Genomic DNA, 22,101 nt, shown 5'->3' with positions numbered 1-22,101 from the left:
TGTAGACCAGGCTGGCCTCGAACTCAGAAATCAGCCTGCCTCTGCCTTCCAAGTGCTGGGATTAAAGGTGTGCGCCACCACAGCCTGGCTGGAGAGAATGTAATTTTCATACATACATATATGTATGTATGAAATTGTCAATGACTAATTACAGTAGTTAAGAATGAGAGCATTGATTTCTGGCCTCTATTCATACTCTCTCTCTCTCTCTCTCTCTCTCTCTCTCAGACACACACATACACACACACACACACACACACACACACACACACACACGCACGCACGCACGCACATACCTATAACATACACAAGTAGATACATAGAAAAGTGAACAAATATATACACATAAGAAAGAAAGGGAAAATGAAGAAGAAAGAAGTAGTGTGGAGAGCAGCAGCAGCAACAATGAAGAGAGAGGCCCCCGGGGGCACAGCTGGCTCAAGGCTGGTGAACCGCCCTGTCAGACACAATGAAGAGAGAGGCCCCCGTGGGCACAGCTGGCTCAAGGCTGGTGAACTGCCCTGTCAGCCTGACCCCTGGGATTGTTTGAACTGTGTGTGCTTCCTTCAGCCTTTCTGTTTTCATTCCTACTTTAATTGAAGCTACCCCATCTCCTCTCCCTTTATTGTTCACTCTTCTATGTTAATCACCAGCCTCACTCAGAAGATTATTTTTCATTCCCACTCTAAGTAACTAATATCTTAGTTTACAATGTATCCTTGTTCCTCTATTCTGCAAAGGGGTTATTTTTTACTGCTATTGCTATATTCTCACTGTGAACATATCCCCAGTTGAGAATACATCTATAGTTTGTATTCTAGCCTAAGAGTAATGATGAAGACAGTAGCTGCTTCCTGAGCAAAAGCTTGGTGGGAAAAATGGTCAAAAATAATAAACAAACAAACAAAAGACCTTCCACAGCTTAATCCAACTGTCCTACTCGACCACTGCAAATACTTCAATTGAAAGAATAGGATCAAGCCAAGTTCTATGCAGAAATGCAAACAATCAAAGAAAGATATCTTCAAATATTATCAACTCCATAGCAATGGGTTCCAATGAAAGGGAGTTAGAATGACCTCTAAGACAAAACACGCAAAAGAATGACTATAAAAAACATTCAGTGAAGTGGGGGGCACCCTCTAGAAAGTATCAGAGACCTGGGAGGTGAGAGACTCTCAGGACTCAATGGGAGGGACCTTAGATAAAATGCCCAACAGTGGGCAGAGGGAACCCAAAGAGAGACAGGGCCTCAAGTGGAAGGGTTGCCATACCATGGTCAAAATTTCTGACCCAGAAGTATTCCTATTTAAACGAACTATGGGGACAAAAATGAGAAAGGCAGTCCAGTGACCAGGCAGGAATCCATCTCATGGCCTGACCAAGGCCTGACACTCTTACTAATGCTATGGTGTGCCTACAGACCCAACCAGTAGATTCTTAAACCCAACCACTGGGCTGCATCAAAGTAGGGGTTGAATCAGGGGAAGGATGGAAGGAGCTGAAGAGGTGGGCGACCCCATAGGAAGACCAACAGTCTCAACTAACCGCGACCCCTGGGAGCTCCCAGACACTGAGCCACCAACCAGGGAGTATCATACCAAGGGCTGGTCCAAGCTTCCTGTAACCCCTACTCCCCTAACCTTCCCCCACTCCCCAACACATATATAGCAGAGGGCTGCTTGGTCTAGGAGAAGTGCCTAATCCTTGAAAGACATGAGGCCTCAGGGAGGGGGGAGGCCTAGAAGGGAAGGAGCATTTTCTCAGAGACAAGGGGGAGGAGGAATGGGATGAGGAACTGTGGGAGGGGGGAAAGGAAAGGGGCGAACAATGGCTGGATTATAAATAAATAAAATAATAAATTAAAAAAACAAAACAAGAAACAAAATCAATGAAACAAAAACATTCAATGAAATTAAAGGCAACGTGAAAAAGCTTCCAAATCAGTGCGAAGAGACTATAAACAGCAGAAGGAAATCAAGTCGAAACAGAGCATGAAAGAATTCAATGGGTGTCAACCCAAATAAAAACTTCAATAAATCAAATCAAAAGCTTGCTGGAAAGCCCCTCCGGCAGATCTTGTGAAGACAGAGTATAAGAGCTTTAGAACAAATAGACCAATCAGAACATTCAGAAAATGAACGGAAAAAAAAATAGTAAGAATGAAATAGAATACACAAGGTGTATGATATACCATGAAAAGACCATATCTACACATTATGAAAAAAGACAAAACAAATTCATTTTTAAGGCATGGAAATAAAATAAAATCCTAACAGAAATGTCCCCAACTCCACAGGGAAAACAGCCTTCCAAAGGAGAAGACAGTTAGAGTAGCACAGAAGAGGAAGGAACATCTTGTCATGCTGCAGTTAAATGACTGAGTGCAGAGACCCTGGAATAATGAAAGCTGCAAGAGAGAACTACAAGTCACAGATAAAAGCAGATCCGTCAGAATGACAGACTTACGAGCAAACACTCTATAAGACAAGAAGGCAGGAAACTGTATTTTCAAGTTCTGAAAGCCAGGAACTGCCAGCTTAGATTACTATGTCCAGGAAAGCTATTCTTACTAATTGAGGACCTTCTCATGATGAACATAAACCAAGGGAATTAACGATACTAAGCCAACCTATGGCAGATATGTGAAAGGCTCTTACACACGTGAAAGATTAGCCATGTAAGGTTGTAGGAAAACAGGAACTACACCAGAAGACTAAGGAGGGGCAGACAGGAAAGTGCTACAGACCACAAAAATAGTCAGATAACCGGGTTAAAGCCAGACTCAGAAAAGTAAACAAATGTTCTCTTACTTTGTGGATCTTAGACTGTACAAAGATACATATAGCCATATATACGTCAATATTCTCCACACAGATTTATATAATGTCAAAGCAAAGGGATATTGGCAGAAAGGAGATTGGAGTAAGGTGGGGAAAGCAGAGAGAGGAAGGAGAGGAAGATGGACAACAGGGTGTGGAGGATAGAGGCGGTCTAAGTATCCAGCACTGAAAAACACTGTCTTTATAAAACCCACCAGTGCATACAATACACCCCAATTAGAGAAAAGTCTTGACAGAGCCTTTGAAAATTGAGTAATAAGAGAAACAAACACCCGAACCTTATAAAGAAATGGGAAATTATGGTTATTTCATAAATTCTATATAGTTAGTGTTCAAGAACACTGGACTTTGGAATTAGAATAAGATTCAAATCCTCATTCTACTAGTAACTTGATATAATGTTAGGCAAATCACCAAACTAGCTCTGTTTCCTCACTTGGAAAATGGGAATAAAAATATAACCCACTGTGTAGCACAAATGTGATAGTACGCCAAAAGTCCTAAAAATTTTACTATTTGAAGAGTAAGTGTATCTGTATTGGCTATAACACACTCAACTGGCTTCTGCTTGTCCAAATTTTCCTCGTACATAATCCATTTCCTTTTATTTGAATCTGTTCTATCTAATAGTGCTATACTGTACAGGCTTATGACTAGTTCAGCTTTAAGATTTAGCATTTACACAAGAAGGAAATTGGGACCGGTAATGGCACATGCCTTTAATCTCAGCACTTGGGAAGCAGAGGCAGGCAGCAGATTTCTTAGTTCAAGGTCAGCCTGGCCTACATAGCATCTTCCAGGACAGTTAGGGCTACACAGAAAAACCCTGTCTCAAAAATATAAACAAGTGCTGGTGAGATGGCTCAGCGGGTAAGGTCCTGAGTTCAAATCCCAGCAATCACATGGTGGCTCACAACCACCCATAATGAGATCTGATGCCTTCTTGTGGTGTGTCTGAAGACAGCTACAGTGTATTTCGCCAGAGTGAATAGGCTGGAGTGAGCAGGGCCAGAGTGAGCGGGGCCGTCTGGAGTTCAATTCCCATTAGCCACATGATGGCTCACGGCCATCTGTACAGCTACAGTGTACTCATACACATAAAATAAATAAATAAATCTTTAAAAAAAACTAATAAATCACATATTTTACAGATTTTTTACTACTTTTACCTTTAAAATAAAAAATAAGGGAAGACAAGCAGCATAATTTAGGAATAAATTCCTTTTCTATAGAGCAATATTACCTTTCATTTATGAGAACTGTCATTGTGATTTAGCAATATGCAATTAAAAATATATTTGAGCCGGGCAGTAGTGGCACATGCCTTCAATCCCAGCACTTGCGAGGCAAAGGCAGGTGGATTTCTGAGTTCGAGGCCAGTCTGGTCTACAGAGTGAGTTCCAGGACAGCCAGGACTACACAGAGAAACCCTGTCTCAAAAAAACAAAAAACAAAAGTATTTGAAGTAACTGAAATACAGTACTCATCGCTTCCTCTTACAAGGAAACAGAAGAGTGTAAGCAAACATGTCGTGTAGTTAAACCTCAACACTTTACCTTTTAGGGCAGACACTAGACAATTCTGACATAATACAGTTGCTGTTCTCCGGAATATCTGAAATACTGGGTTCTTCACTGCATGTGGATGGCTCTATTTAAAAAAAAAAAAAAACAACACAGAATTATCAAATTGTCTTAAAATAGCAACATCTCTATAAAAGATTAGATTTTTCCATAGCCAGCCCTGAACTTTACTAACTTCACTCCTTCGAAGCCCCAAAGAACTCTTTCCACATTTCTCCTAACCTAGCATTTTTCCATTGGGAAGAACCTTCAGTTTTCTATGCCCCATGGTTACTGGCCAACATAGAGGCTGAATTTACTTCTGTGTCAAACACACACAGAGAGAGAGAGAGAGAGAGAGAGAAAGAGAGAGAGGGGGGGGGGGAAAGGGAGAGAGAGAGAAAGAGAAAGAGACAGTAATAGGTAGTTTATAAATCTGTATTTCCAAATATTAATTGATTAATTGTCAATTAGCAACTTTCCTTACTACTGTTTAGTCTTCCCAGGCTCTACAATACACTACTGTTGGCCTAAATTCAAACTAATTTTAGTTCGTAGAGAACTTTATTAATATTTGCAATTAAAATTGGATGCATTATCAACTATAGCCAACTTTCCTACCTGCCCCCCTCCACCCACTTGTTTATGTATTCCTTCCACTTTAAGAATGCTAACTTACACAGTTTTTCTTGAATCTTCATACTCTTACCCCTATATCCAAATATCTTCCTACACTAACAGCAGCAGCCAGCTGCCCTCAGTTCTACCCACTGAGAGTGTTTTTGGCCCTTCAGTGCTACCCAGGCTTACAGAGCAGTTACCACCAGCTCTTTACCCACCCATCTGTGGTATTTTCAGCCTTTCTTTGCTTCAACTTGGCTGAGAAATTAAAGTATAAAACTCATGACTCCTAGCCGGGCAGTGGTGGCTCATGCCTTTAATCCCAGCACTTGGGAGGCAGAGGCAGGTGGATTTCTGAGTTCGAGGCCAGCCTGGTCTACAGAGTGAGTTCCAGGACAGCCAAGGCTATACAGAGAAACCCTGTCTTGAAAAAAAAAAAACAAAAAAGCAAAACAAAATCATAAAAAAAAAAAAAGTCTCATGACTCCTAAAATCACAGGTCTCTTTCCCTCCTCTGACTTCAGAATTGGTTCTAATTTATTTTTTAGCTTTCTTTATTTTTAACTAAGCATATTGCATTATAAATAAAATGAAGTTCTAAAGCAGAACATTATTTTCTTTCTTTAAACTGTTCTTTACAGGAATTTTTTCTCTCTCAAAAAAAAAAACATTTTCCCCTAATTTTTCTTGTATACTAATAATCAATCCAACTATTTTAATGAAACCTTTCCTGATTACCAATCTTCAGGAGGTTTTTTTTAAGAAGCAAACCTAAAATTATGCATATCACAAAACCCAAAACAGAATTATGTGAGGTAATAAAATCATCCATAAAGTGGTCACACCATGTTCATAATTAACACTCACCTGAGTATCCGTCTGCCTTCATGTTCATATTACTTCCACTGAGTTTGATGGTCTCATCCTTGTATTCCTATGTAAAAGGACATTTTCGACCATGGGATATCAGTTTATGATGTTAAGAGAGATCTTGTTTTATACTGCTTTACTTTACATAATGAGGACTACTTTAAAATGCTACCAGATTTTGGAGTAGTAGTGAGATAGATAGGAGGTAAAAGTGTAAAAAAATATACAAACTGATTTAAATTTTTTTCAATGGTATCTCAAAAATGAAAATCTCCTAATGATCAGTGTTCTTGGAGCTTGAAAGTCTAAGGAAATCATCACTATCATCCAGCTATGAACCCTGCAATCTACAAAAAGGACAGGCTCGCAAGACACACGAGTATAAGGATGGCACAAGTGTTATTAGAGTGACCAACTACTAGTTAAGATTGGATTTAAGACCCACTCCATGACACAGAACCCATAACTGGCAGTGCTAAAGTGGCCCAGAACCTATCAGATAGGTCACGGACCTAGAGGAAAAACTACTGCTTATGCTAAATGAACACAGCAATGAAACAATTCTTAGTGACATTTTTATAGCCAGAGATCGACTGCTCAGTTCCCATCAGAGAGGCTTCTTCCTGCAGAAGATGGTGATAAAATGGGCATAAACAAATAAAAACTACAGAAAGTGACTCAGCTCCAAAGGAGATGTCTTTATCAAACCTCTCCCCTCAAGGCTTAGGATCTACTTGGAAAAATAAACAGGACAATCTGACTCAAAGAATGATTCCAAGAAGACAGCATTTTCCAGAGATAACAGGACTGAAGCACATATGAACTCAGAGAGACTATGACAGAACACCCAAGACCTAACGAGAAACTATTCGCAACTGACATTTGTTAGGAGGGAAAAAAAAAAAACAGTTTTCTCCAATGAAGTGACACTGGGTATAGAAAGCACACAGCAGGTTAGACCTCGTGCTCAGAAAGAGCTGGCCAACACAAAATGGACTCCACGTTTTTTATGTGCCTTTTTTTCACAGTTTTGTTCAGGCATCTTTTTCTTTTCAGGTTTCTTTTTTCCTTGCACAGCCCCATACCCACCCCTCTTTATGTTTTTGTTTGTTTAGAGAGACAGAACATGAAGTTGGGTGGGTAGGGAGGTATAAGGATCTTGCATAAAAAAAAAAAATTAAACATGGTAAATATTTAAAAAAACAAGAACTATCTCTATCCTACTTAGCTTTCTAATTATGCATAGACAATTGCTTAAAATATTAGGAAACAGCAATGAATATACTCTTTCACTACACTAAAAAAATTAAAAATTAATTGTTCTTTATCTTTCCAAATGAATATATACAAATGAAACCTCTCAATTATGTTACTGTGAAAAATTAATGATATTTATACTAGAGTAAAAAAAATCCACACCAAATTTTCAAACCAAGATTCCCTATTCAGTAAATAATGTATCTACCATTAGGCTGCTATTGCCATTACTCTTTTTTCTGGAATTCCCAAAGCTGGCAAGATATAGCAATAGTATTGTATTTTTAGCAAAACAAATAAATAAATAAATAAAATCTGAGATTCTTGTAGGTTAAACTCTCAATAAAAGTAAAATATTTTTTTTAAAAAAATCTCAATAAGCAGGTCAAAGGACTCATTTTTGCTCTCCTCCCCATCTTCTTCCCTCCTCCCCTCCTTCCCTCCCTCTCTTCCAGCTCTCAGCTCTCCAGCCTGCCTGCCTATTACCATGTTCCCCACTATGATGATAATACTCATGGTGCTCTTCACAGCAATAGAACCGTAACTAAGATAGACATGGCACTTACACCCTTTGTGTGTGTGTGTGCGTGTGCGTGTGTGTGCGTGTGTGTGTGTGTGTGTCTTCGTCTTCTGGGTTTTTTCATTTGTTTATTCTTGTTGTTGTCCTTCTGAAATAGGCTCTTACTATATAGCCCTGACTGGCCTGACACTCACTATGTAGGTCAGACTGACCTCTGAACTCAGCTATCCACCCAATTCAGTCTCTTGAGTACTGGGATTAAAGACATCTACCACCACAGAAATTGGTACTTACACTTTTATAAGCAAATATAAATTCTGGTTAAAAACACTGATCATGTCTCAAAAAGATCAGTTCTTCTTAGGTAATTGTCACCCGCTTTTAATGAGATGCACAGTTGTACAGAGAGTGAAACGGCCTTCACAGGACACACCCCTACTTACACTTCCCGAATGAGTCTTCTCGTCTCTCTTACTGAGAAGAGGCCTGCCGTCATCAAAGTTGGTAAGAATTACAGCAATGGCAGTAAGAGTTTTGCCCTTTAAAATATTTTTAAAAGACAAATGGTCAGAATCTAAAACCCATATAGAAAACATTTCAAAACGTATTCTAAAAACATAAAACACATAAAACATAAAAACATAAAAGTATCAGTCAAATCCACAGCATGCATGGTTGTTAAATAATGTAGTTATTAATGAAAAGTATGTAGTTCATTTAGTTAAGAAAAAACTTTCTTATACCTTATTATAAGTTACTAAATGACTTATTACAAACATCATGGAAAACTGTCATTTTATGGAAGGACTAACACCCTATGAACCTCATAGCTAGTTTAAAATAATTAGAAATTCTAACATGTATATGAAGATATTTTCATTATTTTCAATAATAAGATTCACAGCAATACAGAACTAAATCTAGCAAATTTAAAGCAATCCCCAAAGTCTGGTCCTTTTATACCCTTTCAGGAGAACATAAGATCAAAATTTGTGTGTGTGTCTATGTGTGTGTGTATGTGTATGTGTGTATGTGTATGTGTGTGTGTATGTGTGTGTGTATGTGTGCGTGTGTATGTGTGTGTGTATGTGTGCGTGTGTATGTGTGTATGTGTGCGTATGTGAATGTGTGTGAATGTGTGTGTATGTGTGTGTGTATGTGTGTGTATGTGTGTGTGTGTGTGTGTGTGTGTGTGTGTGTATGTGTGTGTGTGTGTGTGTTTGTGTGTGTGTGAGTAGATATGTGAATGTATATATGTATGGAGGCAGAGAAGAATCTCAGTAACAGTCCTCAGGCACGGTCACTCCCTCCAAACCCTCCCAAAAATCCTTTCTTGCTCTTCTAATTCATGGCCTCTTTTTTCAGTAATTTTTGTTTACATGCATACACACACACACACACACACTCATACACTAGTTTTACTGGAAAGATTTTTCTAACTATAGAAAAAAAGATTACCAAACCCATATCATCAGCTAAAATTCCTCCATGAATACTTTCTGGTCGTTCCTTCACAGAAAAATTTGTTATTGTATTATAGTATAAGTCACTGCGCTGTTCCCAGAATGGTGGAAGTTCTTTGCTGTTCTCTCGTGCAACCATCCAAGCTAGAGCTTGTTTTTGGTGCGGAAGCAGCGGTGTTTCAATAGCCTACAAATATAACATCATAAAGAGAAATACAGTCAGTCTTTCCCCTTTTCATAAGCAGAACCTGAAAGAGTTATCTTCTTACCGTGGGAAATGTATAAATTACCAAGGCACTTAATAATGCTGAAGCTTTACATTTTAAACATTGGTTTATATCTTTGAGTGTGGAGAGCCACTTGAGCGCGCCCTGAAACAGAGCTGGCTTCCGCCATCCCGAGAGCGAGCTGTCTCGTAAACAAGCCCTCATTTGGCTAAGCTTGCTGCCCTTGGTTGCTTCCGCATTTGGTGACCTATCCGCTTTTGCCATGTGGCCCATTGGGATTGGCTAAACTTGGGAGTACTCAATGGCCGAGGGCATTGTCCTTGGTGCTGAAGACTGTTCAAGGTTCCTGAATAAACTGCTAAAAGAAGAGCTCGTGGGTGGCGTCTTTCTTGCTGGTCCAGGCGGAGACGATTATTTGAGTTCTTTAAATTTTCTACATATCAACAGACACACATGGAGCTGGCAGAGATTTCCCCAACGTTCTAAACTATCTCTGCCGTCCACTAACTCCTTCCTTTTTCCATGCAGAAGCTTTCTAATTTTATGCAACACCACTGGTCAGTTCCAGGAATGATTTCTTGAGTTTCTAGAATCATTTTCTGAAAGTACTTGTCTCTCAGCAAATGAGTAAATGAAAACAGACATTTCTCAAAAAACAAAACACAGATAGCTAGGATTGGAGAATTGGCTCAGCGGTTTAAGAACACTATTCTTCCAGAGGTCCTGAGTTCAATTTCCAGCAACCACATGGTGGCTCACAACCATCTGTAATTGGATCCGATGCCTTCTTCTGGTATGTCTGAAGATAGGTACAGTGTACTCATATAAATTAATAAATACATCTTACAATCAGCCTAGTGCCATCAATAAATTAATAGGGGAAAAAGAGGCAGTATATACAGAGTAGAGTTTTATTCAGCCATATTACTTATTTAGCCAAAATCATGTCTTACAGAAAAATAGATGGAATTTGGTCATTATTTTATGGAAAAGGCCAGGCCTAGAAAGAAAGCCAGACCTACATTACATATTTTCTCTCATATTAAGAACTCTGGCTGGGCTGTGGTAGTGCACGCCTTTAATCCCAGCACTTGGGAGGCAGAGGCAAGTGGATTTCTGAGTTCGAGGCCAGCCTGGTCTACAGAGTTCCAGGACAGTCAAGACTACACAGAAACCCCGTCTAGAAAAAAACAAAACTAACAAACAAAAAAAGAACTCTGTGTGTGTGTGTGTGTGTGTAAATATCATATATACATACAACAAATATATATGACATGAGAACAGAAGGGAGACTTCCATGAAATACCCTGGGAAGAAAGGAGAAGGTAATGAGGTGTGAATAGGGTCACACTCAGAGTATACTGCATACTTGAAAAGAAGAAACCCTGTCTTGAAAAAACCAAAAAAAAGGAAAAAAAGAAAAAAAGAAATGTCATTATAAAACTTTATACAGGGCTGGAGAGATGGCTCAGCGGTTAAGAACACCTACTGTCCTTCCAGAGGTTCCAAGTTCAATTCCCAGCAACCACATGGTGGCTCACAACCATCTGTAATGGGATATGATGCCCTCTTCTGGTGTGTCTGAAGACAGCTACAGTGTACCCATATACATAAAATAAAGAAATCTTAAAAAAAAAAAAGAAAAAAACTTTATATAACACATACAGCAATAATTTATTTAAATATACAAGTTCAGTACCTTAGCTGGCTCCATTTCAATAGTTTTATCATCTTCTTTTAAATCTTCAAATAATTTGTCAAACTCCGTTTTGAGCTGCAGTTAAAAAATAATAAATGCTGAACAAAACTATTAAAGTATAAATAGTATGTAGTTTATAGATTTCAAATCATTTCATTGAACAAGTCAAATGCTCAGAGGTTCATGAAATAAGTATCTGAGATAGTGCACTACCCACTGAAAACAGTATAAGGTAATTTTTCTATAGAAGTAAATGCACTCACTTTATATGAGCATACACAAGCATTATAACGGAGCAAGGATGCAGCCTGCAGAGAAAACACTGGTCCCACATTTACAAGGCCCAGTCCTAATGCTTCTGAAAGGACAATGGTGAAGCTCTAAGACGCCAGTCACAAGTGATTCTGCATGTTTAGGTATGGACATGGGCTGTGTCTTACCTTCATAAAATCAAGAACATGAAATAAACTAAACGGCCAAAGTTCTTTCTGCCTCTAAAATTCTGTTATTCTTTTAGCATTGAGTCTATTTTGGGAGACTTACTAGATACTTCTAACTTGCTATGTTCTATAAAATGTAAAGCTAATAGCACAATTTCATTATTACACTAATTTAGCTGACCATTAAAACTGATCTAGTTCAGTTATTTGGGGGGGAGTATTTTGTTTGTTTTTTGTTTGTCTTTATATGTGAGAGTACACTGTTGCTCTTTTCAGACACAGCAGAAGAGGGCATCAGATCCCATTATAAATGGTTGTGAGCCACCATGTGGTTACTGGGAATTGAGCTCAGGACCTCTGGAAGAGCAGTCAGCAGTGCTCTTAACCACTGAGCCATCTCTCCAGCCCAATCTAGTTCAGTTTTAAAGCAACTTACATTGCATGTCTTATCATTTTTTTAAGTTAGCCTATGAACACGTAGCAGCCATCTAGAAGATATCTTAACAGAGGTGGCCTATAGTTTGCCCACAAAGCACAGGCTCATGCCCTTCGAACATTGAGGAAAAACTAAATGGGAAACAAAAAGAATATCACTAATGGATAAACGGATATAAAATGGTTTAATGTTAGTGTTGAAAACCATTAGTGGATACACACTCTTAAAAATGTTTTAATATTACTGCCTAAATAATCTATATTAACATTAACTTACACTTTATAAATTTTTTTCAGAATAACTTAGTTTAAAAACATACTAAATTTCAAATCAGGCAAAAAAGTAGAATACATCAAAATTTTTAAGTTAAGCTTTTTTAAGATTGTATTTGCAATCTTATTGAAAAAAGAATAATTTTCACATTCTAGTGTTTTTTCATCACAACTTTGGGCATTCTAAAAGTTTCAATCAAAAAAATATTACATATATAGTCATATACATTTTATGAATGTATAGTTGTGTATATGTGAATCTAACTTCCTTTTCATAGATCTAGCTAAACAACAGTCACACCAAGTTATGTATATACTGAATCTGTATATATACATTTCCTTTGTCATTATTCTGTAACCAATATGGTATAACTACTATATTTATCTTTTATACTTATAGCAGATTTACAATGTAAATTATGGCAGATAATTAATTTAGAAACTGTTTAAAATACATAGCATGTGCACTGAGTCTATACAAAAACTATGTCATTTTCTATAAGAGACTGGATGGTTCCAGAATTCAAGGGAATGAATATATTCCTTATCACTGTCTTTTCAGGTTATGTTTGCAAATATCTACATTCTATTTGTTATATAATAATTTTCATTATAATTTTAATAATATACCTAAAGATTACTAATACCAGCACAGAGGTTTAACCTATTCTTTTAAACAGCAACCATTATCATTAAAAATCTACATTATAGTACAAAATAAAAGGATATCTGAGGCAGCAGAGGTGACAAACATTTGTGATTCCAGTATTCGAGAGGCAGAGGCAGGAAGACCAGGAGTTCAAGGCCAAGCTCAGTTAGATAGTGATTTCTGACATAAGCCTGCATGAGACCTCGACTCAAGACAAAAGCAATCAACCACAAAAAGCTTACCTGTTCAGTTGTCATCTGTACTGCAACATGAGCCGGCCTGCTATAGCTTGGTCCGGCTCTTCCGGAGCCCCACGCATTCTCCCAACTCGATCCTAAAGCTATCATTTCCAAACAGAAGAAACAAAGTAACCAAGTAAAACAAAATTAAGCAGCAGGAATAAACTAAAATACCAAACAGTATTAAACTTCTCAGACCTGGCTGTGTACCTCAGTGCAGAATACTTGCCTAGCAGGGACACTTCCCAGTACTGCAATGAATATTAAAAATGAAACAAAACATAATGTATTATTTAACACTGAGCCATTTCCTTAGACCTAAAAAGAACTTTTTTAAAAAGATGTATTTATTTCATGTATATGAGTACATGTAAATGAACAGATGGTTGGGAGCCTTCATCTGGTTGTTGGGAATTGGTAGGCCCCCGCTGGCTCAGGCCCAATGTGTTTATTATATATAAGTACACTATAGCTGTCTTCAGACGCACCAGAAGAGGGCGTCAGATCTCATTACGGGTGGTTGGGAGCCACCATGTGGTTGCTGGAAATTTGAACTCAGGACCTTCAGAAGAGCAGTCAGTGCTCTTACCAGCTGAGCCATCTCTCTAACCCCTAAAAAAATTTTTTTAAAGCTAACTACTAAATCATTCCCAAAGGGAAGAAAAAAAATATTACTGAAATAATCACATATTATTTAAATAAGTTCTAACCAAACATCAAATTATTTTTCATTTTTTACCGATCAATTCTCCTTGTCTAAAAGTTATTAAAACAAATGTTTTAAGTGAGGAGTTATTGACCCTCCTTGTATATTTTTAATGTGTGAATGATTCTATAAATACAAACATGCAGTTTTATATTTGGACATTTAATGGTGGGCCCATAAGATTAACTATTTTATTTTGTTTAAGAGTCTACAACGGTTACACGATGACAAAATCAACAATACAGAATCTGCCCTGTTGTTACATGATAAATTACTGTATTTCAATAGAAATATAAAAGAAAAAGAAAGCAATTTCTTCAAAAGATTACCAAAAAAAAAGTTATAACTTGGAGCAATTTGCAAACTCACAGAGACTAAGTACTTTATAAGCCCTGCATCTTACAATATCAAACTTACTTTTTGGTGTGGGATCCAATTTAAATCCATGTTTCTTCAACTGATCTAAAACCACTTTTCTATTTTCTTCTTTTCCCCAGAAGGTCAGATGAAGAGGCATGGTAAAAGTATTACCTGAAGCAATAGGAACTACACTATTGTAGGAAGGGGGAAAAAATGAGAAATTGAAAGTTATTTTTCTACTAATTCTGAATGTTAAATATACCACTAAACACAAAAAAGGAAAACAAGAAGGGATTATTTAAGCAAATTTTAAAAACTGAAAAGGAAATAAAACAAATACTCATGATGGGGCACACCTCTAATCACAGAACATAGGAGGCTAAGAAGGATTTGGAGTTCAAAGCCAGCTTGTACTTCCAGGAGCCCACCATCATGAAATGCCTGCTGGAATGTGTGCCTGTCATGTCAGCACTCAGGAGTTTGAGACTAGAAGGTCACTATGAGTTAAGCTAGGTACAATAGCAAGAGACAGGATATGCTGGGCAGTGGTGGCACAGGCCTTTAATCCCAGCACTTGGGAGGCAGAGGCAGGTGGATTTCTGAGTTCGAGGCCAGCCTGGTCTACAGAGTGAGTTCCAGGACAGCCAAGGCTACACAGAGAAACCCTTTCTCGAAAAAAAAAAAAAAGAGAGACAGGATATACTTCCTAATATGTAAAACCCAAGTGGGAGAAAAAAAACTTTTTTTTCTCCATGGTTATAACGTAAAGAGAATGACAGAGGACAGACAGCTATTGCTGGATAGAAAAGGCAGAGAATTGAACATCTCTAAAGTACAGTAATATGATGGGCCATGACATTTCCAGAGACTCCAAAAGTACTAACATATTCAAAGACAACTAAAAAGACAACAATTAAACTCTAAAAGCACATTACCCTTCCACTTGTGCCAATTTGTTGTCCATGATATAGGCCAAGGGAGCTGCAATCTCTCTCTTCAAATGGCCAACCTGATTTCCATTCACATTATTTACTTTAATAGCATTCTTATCATAGGGATTACTAGGCTCTCGTTGTAAAGCAACCATTTCATTGTTATTTACCTGGTAAAAATAAGGAACAGATAGCAAAAAACATAAATATGAACAGTAATAGCTTGACTTAGTTGTACTGTTTCTAGAATTTCCATTCATGCATTATTGTTAGTTTTCCTTCCTTTTTTGTTTGCTTGTTTGGAACAGAGTCTCATGTATCCAAGGCTGGCCTCAAGTTAGATACACAGCCAAAGTTAATCCTTCTTCCATTACTTGCTCAGTGCTGAGGTTACGGGTATGCACCGCCATTCTCAGTTCTTTACTGTGCAAGGGACTGAACCCAAGGCTTGGTAACAACTACAAAGCATCTACTGCCTGAGCCACAGTCCCAGCCAAAACTAGAAAAATGAAGGAATATGTTTTACAATGATTCTTCTACTCTGCTTTTCTAATTTATATTCATGAGGAAGGCTAATAACCCATTAAGATCTGAAAATCAAATCTACTATGAACATTCATACTCCCTATATTTTTCAAGATAGTTAATCTTTAGATATACATGTACAGGAATAGCTGAGTCAGAGCCACATGCTTATCCAAGTTCACATTCACTCTATTCACTGTGGCTAGGACATGGAAACAGCCTGTATGTCCATCCACTGACAAGGAGTGAAAATGTGGTACCATATGCAATGGAATTTTACATAAAGAAAAATAAAATGTGCAGGTCAACGGAGCTGGTAAACATTATACTTAAGTAACCCAGACCTAGAGATAAAAACAACACATGTTCTCAATCATGAGGATCTTAGTGTCAAATCTCTACATTTGTTTGTTTAATTTGGAATGCCTTGGCCGGGGGGTGGTGGCACATGCCTTTAATCCCAGCACTTGGGAGGCAGAGGCAGGTGGATTTCTGAGTGCAAGGCCAGCCTGGTCTACAGAGTGAGTTCCAGGACAGCCAGGGCTACACAGAGAAATCCTGTCTTGAAAAAAACCAACCCCCCCCCCAAAAAAAGAGATTTAAAAAAAAATGAATTTGATATGCCTTACAGTCCAGGAAACAAGAAATGGACAATGAGGGGAGTGAGGGGCTTAAGGGTAGGAGAAAGAAGTCAGGTGATATGTTAAGAGAAAAAATGTGGAGGTTTAAGTGGGAAAGGAATGAGAAGCTAGAGCAGAGGAACATTTGGGGAGAGAGAATTATCATGAAGGTTGTATGAAAAAGGCAATGCAGAAATCATGTGTGTATTTATATGTGTGTGTATGTATATACAGTGTATGACTACATATGTGTGTATGCATATGTGTATGTATATACAGTATCTGTGTATGTATGTGTGTATATACAGTGTGTATGCATGTGTGTATATACAGTGTATGTATGCATGTGTGTATATACAGTGTGTGTGCATATGTGTATATACAGTGTTTGTATGCATATGTGTGTATATATACAGTGCGTATACATATGTGTATGTATATACAGTGTGTATGTATGCATGTTTGTGTGTCTGTGTAGTATCTTTCCATATAAAAGAGTTTAATTAGAGTTATACTATATGGGGGGACCATGCCAAACCCAGAATCCACAGGTTTCCAAACAAAAACTTCAGTGCCAAGGTATGGGACACTACCAGTAGTCCAAAAGATTCCCAAAACAATATAAGATATTGTCTTGGCTCTTGGCTGCCCAAAAGAACTTGATGGTAAGGCAATCGTAAACACATCATACACATTGGCCACAGGACCCAGAGAAACGAGGGTGACTTGGTCCCTACAGAGTAGCTTCCATAGTACTGGAGGGGCTATGAAGGTGGGTAAAGGTGTCATCAACAGTCTTATCGAGCTGTGAGCCATGTGAACTGCAGTGACCACGGTGTGTCCGTGGGTATAACAAGGGTGTGAATGTTATCCAGCCACGAGCCATGTGAACTGCAGTGACTGGTGTGTCCATGGGTATAACAAGGGTGTGAATGTTATCCAGCTGTGAGCCATGTGAACTACAGTGACCACGGTGTGTCCGTGGGTATAACAAGGGTGTAAATGTTATGCAGCTGTAAGCCATGTGAACTGCAGTGACCACGGTGTGTCCATGGGTATAACAAGGGTGTAAATGTTATCCAGCTGGCTGTAAGCCATGTGAACTGCAGTGACTGGTGTGTCCCTGGGTGTAACAAGGGTGTGAATGTTATGGGAGTAACTAACCATTTTCTGTTTGGATTTATTTTTATTAATGTGATTTCAATTTATATATGTACATTTATTGAAAAGATGATAGAATATATAAAGTAAGTTATAGTATAAAACCTTTATGAAAATTCAATGCATTTTATCTAGTTTTAAAATAATGAAAATAATACCTGCAAGTACTATATAGTGGGAAAATGAACTAAACATGTAATCTATATACATTCTTATTAGTTAACTAGTATAAAAATTATTCTAAGATCAATATAGCTGATTGTTCTGAGATTAATAACTATAATATAACACTTCACAGAAATGTAATTTAGAAAACAATGTAAATTTTGAAATAGCATAAATATGAAATAAAACTCATAAAAGGATATAAGAACCAGAGGATAGATGCCAATTAAGAATGGACAGATTGCTAAAAATGACTAAAAGACAAATATTTCATGAGCAAATATTAAGTACTGCGATCAACACAAGTGTAAACAGAACATCTGAAAAGCATGGTTAAAAAAAAAAAAAAAAAAAAAATGATGTGGCCGGGCAGTGGTGGCGCATGCCTTTAATCCCAGCACTTGGGAAGCAGAGCCAGGCGGATCTGAGTTCGAGGTCAGCCTGGTCTACAGAGTGAGTTCCAGGACAGCCAGGGCTACACAGAGAAACCCTGTCTCTTAAAACCAAAAAGAAAAAAAAAAAAAAATGATGTGGGGGGAAAAAAGAGAAAAAAGGAAAATTAAGCACAAAGGATTCGGAGGCTATAGCAGACATAGGTAGATTAGAGGCATAGGTAGATTACAGCAGACATAGGTAGATTAGAGACATAGGTAGATTATAGCAGACATAGGTAGATTAGAGACATAGGTAGATTATAGCAGACAGGTAGATTAGAGACATAGGTAGATTACAGCAGACAGGTAGATTAGAGACATAGGTAGATTACAGCAGACATAGGTAGATTATAGCAGACATAGGTAGTTTACAGCAGACAGGTAGATTAGAGGCAACAGGGAAACCTCGAGGAAGAAAATAGAACGTATGGAGTTTCTAAAAAGGAAATGGCTTTGGAGTAAACAAACATTTAAAAGTATAATTTTAGATTTTTTTTCTGAAGTAAGAGAAAACAAATCTATAGAATTACCTTAATGAAACTATTAGACTTTTTAAAAATCCCCATAATATCCTTTAATCATCAGGCAAAAAAAAAAAAAAAATCCAATTTACTTAAGACAGAAAATCCTACTATCATCAAAATTTTCAGTAGCATTATATTGTACAACATTAGGATATACAGAAAATATGTGGACCAAGCACTTTATATTTAGCCACTTCATATTTGGCCAAACTGTCAAGCAGCAAATGAAAACTATGAATTCACCAAAATTCAAAAAACAATTGTTCTTCCCTAAGTAATCTCCTATACACTACATATCATGCAACTACTAATCAACTTGAGTTATTCCAACATAAAAAATACAGAGAATAAAAACATGACAAACGGAGTTCTGTGCAGGCTCCATGCCCCAGTATAGGGGAATGCTAGAACCAGGAAGTGGAGTGGGTGGGTTGGTGAGCAGGGGGAGTAGGAGGGGACGGAGGGGGTTAGGAGGGGATATTTGAAATGTAAATAAAGAAAATATCTAATTAAAAAAAATAAACGGTCTTCTAGCTTAAAAAAAAAAAATGACAAACTGGAAACATAGAATTCCTCCAAGGAATCTCCTAATATCATACTTAGACTTAAAAAAAAAGTTCTGAAACCATCAAGTACTCAGAAGGCTGAGGTAAGTGGACCACTATGAGTCCACTGAGTTCAGGGTCAACCTTGGATTACTTAGTGAGTTCCAGACCAGCCTAGGCTGGAGTTATAATTCAAACCCCTTCCCAAGACAGGAAAAAAACAAACAACTTTTAATAAGCTTTAATATAGAAATATGAAAAAAATGAGGGAAGGGGGGAAAGTAAGAAATCAACAAGATTCTACAAAAGAGACCTTATTTTTAAATGATTCGCATTTGTAACAGGAAATTAGAACAGCCCTGATAACCCATAACAGCCAAACTAATATACCCTATTTTGATCTTAACTGAAGACATTTTAAATAATCAACAAAATCCAATTATTGATTGCTTATTAGGTATGTGTGTTAATTCCCCTAATAAAAAATGAAATATAGCCAGGCGGTGGTGGCGCACGCCTTTAGTCTTGGCACTTGGGAGGCAGAGGCAGGAGGATTTCTGAGTTCGAGGCCAGCCTGGTCTACAGAGTGAGTCCAGGACAGCCAGGGCTACACAGAGAAACCCTGTCTCAAAACACCAAGATATGTATGTATGTGTGTGTGTGTGTATATATATATATATATATATATATATATATATATAAAGCTATAGGGCTTTTTTTAAAGATGTATTTTATTTTTAACTATACATGTGTGTATTGGGGGAGGGGTCATGTATGCCAGAAGAGGGCAGGGGAGCACCTGCGCTGTAGCCGCTGTTGTGCCAGCCAAGAGTGCAGAGAATAGACCTCCAACCCTCTGCACACGCAGCAAGTGTTCTTAACTGCTGAGTCACCTCTTCAGCCCCCAAACTGCATTTTAAAGAAATACATACTCAACTATACTATCGTAAAGTGATACAACAAGTATTTGTTTTTACAGGACCAAAAAAAAAAGAGAAAGAAAGAAAGAAAGAAAGAAAGAAAGAAAGAAAGAAAGAAAGAAAGCAAATACAGAAAATACATGTTAACCACTGAATCTTAACTCTCACTTTGTTTGAAATTTTCTCATGATAAATTAGAAAGCGTTAGAATTATATTACTAAATAACAAAGACGCCCCTAATAAGGATTACTGTCCAAAGAAAATGATATATATTCTCAATCTGTCTGCTTTTCTCTCTCACACACACACACACACACATACACATACATTCATTTCAGAGAACAGGAATACAGAAGAAAGAGCAAGAACTGTTCTTATAACAAAAATAGATAACCTAAGTGTAAAGCCTGATGGATTTGAAGTCATTTCTTAAAATTTATCGCGTACCTCAGTAATCACAAGGATCAAATGTGTGGGCAAAAGTGGTTTATATACTGTAAGCACAGTAGAAATGTAAAAAATTAATCAAAGTTGGTAAAGGTATTTATGATTAGCCTTTCATTCAAAGTAAAACATTAATTATATGTATATCACCTTTTAATATCACTTACTATTAAAACCATAAACATGCCACAATTTTATTATCTAATAAAATTACTTACAACTCCTGTGTAATAGCGCAGTCCAACAACTTGTCCTCTCATAGTTCCAAATAAAACCAAATCTAGCTCTTCAGCACTAGTTAGTAACTCATCTGGAGGGATAATGTCTTGGAATTCAAATCGGGGAAAGAAAATTGGGTATGAAAGTCTTGGAATATTTTCATGGGCTCCATACTGGTCAGACTGATCCCTATTTAAAAACAAAACAAAAAACAAAAAACAAAACAAACAACTAAAACCACAGAATTTAAGTTTTTCGCAAAGAACACAGTCAGTAGTATTTTCAAGCTCATCGCTTCCTTATATTTCATTTTAGCAAATGAAATGCTATGTGCAACAGTCTCTTGGCAATTTCCCTGCATTAATCAAGAATTCAGTGGGGAAGGTTATCAGAAATCTGGCCTGTTAAATACTGGAACCGCTTCCCCGGTGCAAACTATCTATTTACATTAAAATATATGTGATGTCTGAAGCTACAATTAACTGTCAATTTTCTCAATGCCCACCGATGAAGATGAGATGGATTTATAAAAAACAAAATAACCATTATAAGATTTATTTTCTTTCTCTTTTCTCTTTCCCCCCTCCTCTCCCCTCTTCTCTTTCCTTTTCTAAGACTGTGTTTCTCTGTGTAGCCTTGGCTGGCTGTCCTAGAACTCGCTCAGTAGACCAGGCCGGCCTCAAACTCAGAGATCCACCTGCCTCTTCCTCTCAGATACTGGGATTAACGGCATGTGCTACCACTGCCGGCTATGAAAATATTTTTTTTTGTTTTTAACTTTTGACATAAATATATCCACAGCATCCTCTGCTTTAACTCCTTCTGAACAGGACACATTTTAAATCGGGTTATCTAAACCGTGACATCATCGAGAGCTGACCTGAAGCCCCTTTACCCATACATCACCCTATTATTTTTAAAGGATAGGGATAACTATTGCCAAGAATGGGCATGAAAACCACGGTAGATTAAAAAGAAAAAGAAAAAATGGCGTTGGCTGGAAGCCTCCTAGAAGCTGTCATTCTCCTAAAAACACACAAGGCTGTTGCGAGTTCCCCCCTTCCCAGCTCCTCCGCAAATGGGCTTTCGTATTCTTTTGCACAGGACCAGGAGACAAACACACAGGGTGGGGCTGTCCCTGCCTAGCGTGCACAGGGACAGCCATGGTGAATAATTCACTTCCGGTGGCGTTTCCGACCCCCGCAGTGCTTGGACGCAGATTCCCCGAGGTCCTTGCGGCCTGCCGGCTCTCGGATCAGCCGAGGCGATGCATCCATGCTTCCTCGAGCAACATCGGGCAAGCGACCCGTAGAAGCCATGAAGACTGCAGTGGCGTGGCGCAGGCCTTTAATCCCAGCACTTGGGAGGCAGAGGCAGGAGGATTTCTGTGTTCCAGGCCAGCCTGGTCTACAGAGTGAGTTCCAGGACAGCCAGGGCTACACAGAGA

At 38.0% G+C, this 22,101-nt stretch overlaps 1 protein-coding gene across 2 annotated transcripts in view; it reads right to left on the bottom strand.

Moving 5' to 3' along the window:
• The window catches only part of Hltf (helicase like transcription factor), a 59,461-nt gene that overhangs the window by 37,008 nt on the left and 352 nt on the right, over positions 1 to 22,101 (bottom strand). For both annotated transcript variants that reach the window (XM_031376435.1, XM_031376434.1), the window contains exons 2-10: positions 20,654 to 20,843; positions 15,100 to 15,266; positions 14,222 to 14,355; positions 13,102 to 13,199; positions 11,063 to 11,137; positions 9,132 to 9,323; positions 8,117 to 8,212; positions 5,894 to 5,960; positions 4,400 to 4,493 (exon numbers count right to left, since the gene is read on the bottom strand). In XM_031376435.1, coding sequence (XP_031232295.1) covers positions 4,400 to 4,493; positions 5,894 to 5,960; positions 8,117 to 8,212; positions 9,132 to 9,323; positions 11,063 to 11,137; positions 13,102 to 13,199; positions 14,222 to 14,355; positions 15,100 to 15,266; positions 20,654 to 20,843 — 1,113 coding nt within the window. The remainder of the gene's footprint in view (positions 1 to 4,399; positions 4,494 to 5,893; positions 5,961 to 8,116; positions 8,213 to 9,131; positions 9,324 to 11,062; positions 11,138 to 13,101; positions 13,200 to 14,221; positions 14,356 to 15,099; positions 15,267 to 20,653; positions 20,844 to 22,101) is intronic.

Source organism: Mastomys coucha, unplaced genomic scaffold (genome assembly GCF_008632895.1).
Source record: "Mastomys coucha isolate ucsf_1 unplaced genomic scaffold, UCSF_Mcou_1 pScaffold17, whole genome shotgun sequence".
Taxonomy (NCBI): Eukaryota; Metazoa; Chordata; class Mammalia; order Rodentia; family Muridae; genus Mastomys; species Mastomys coucha.
This window is presented reverse-complemented; position numbering and strand designations above follow the sequence as displayed.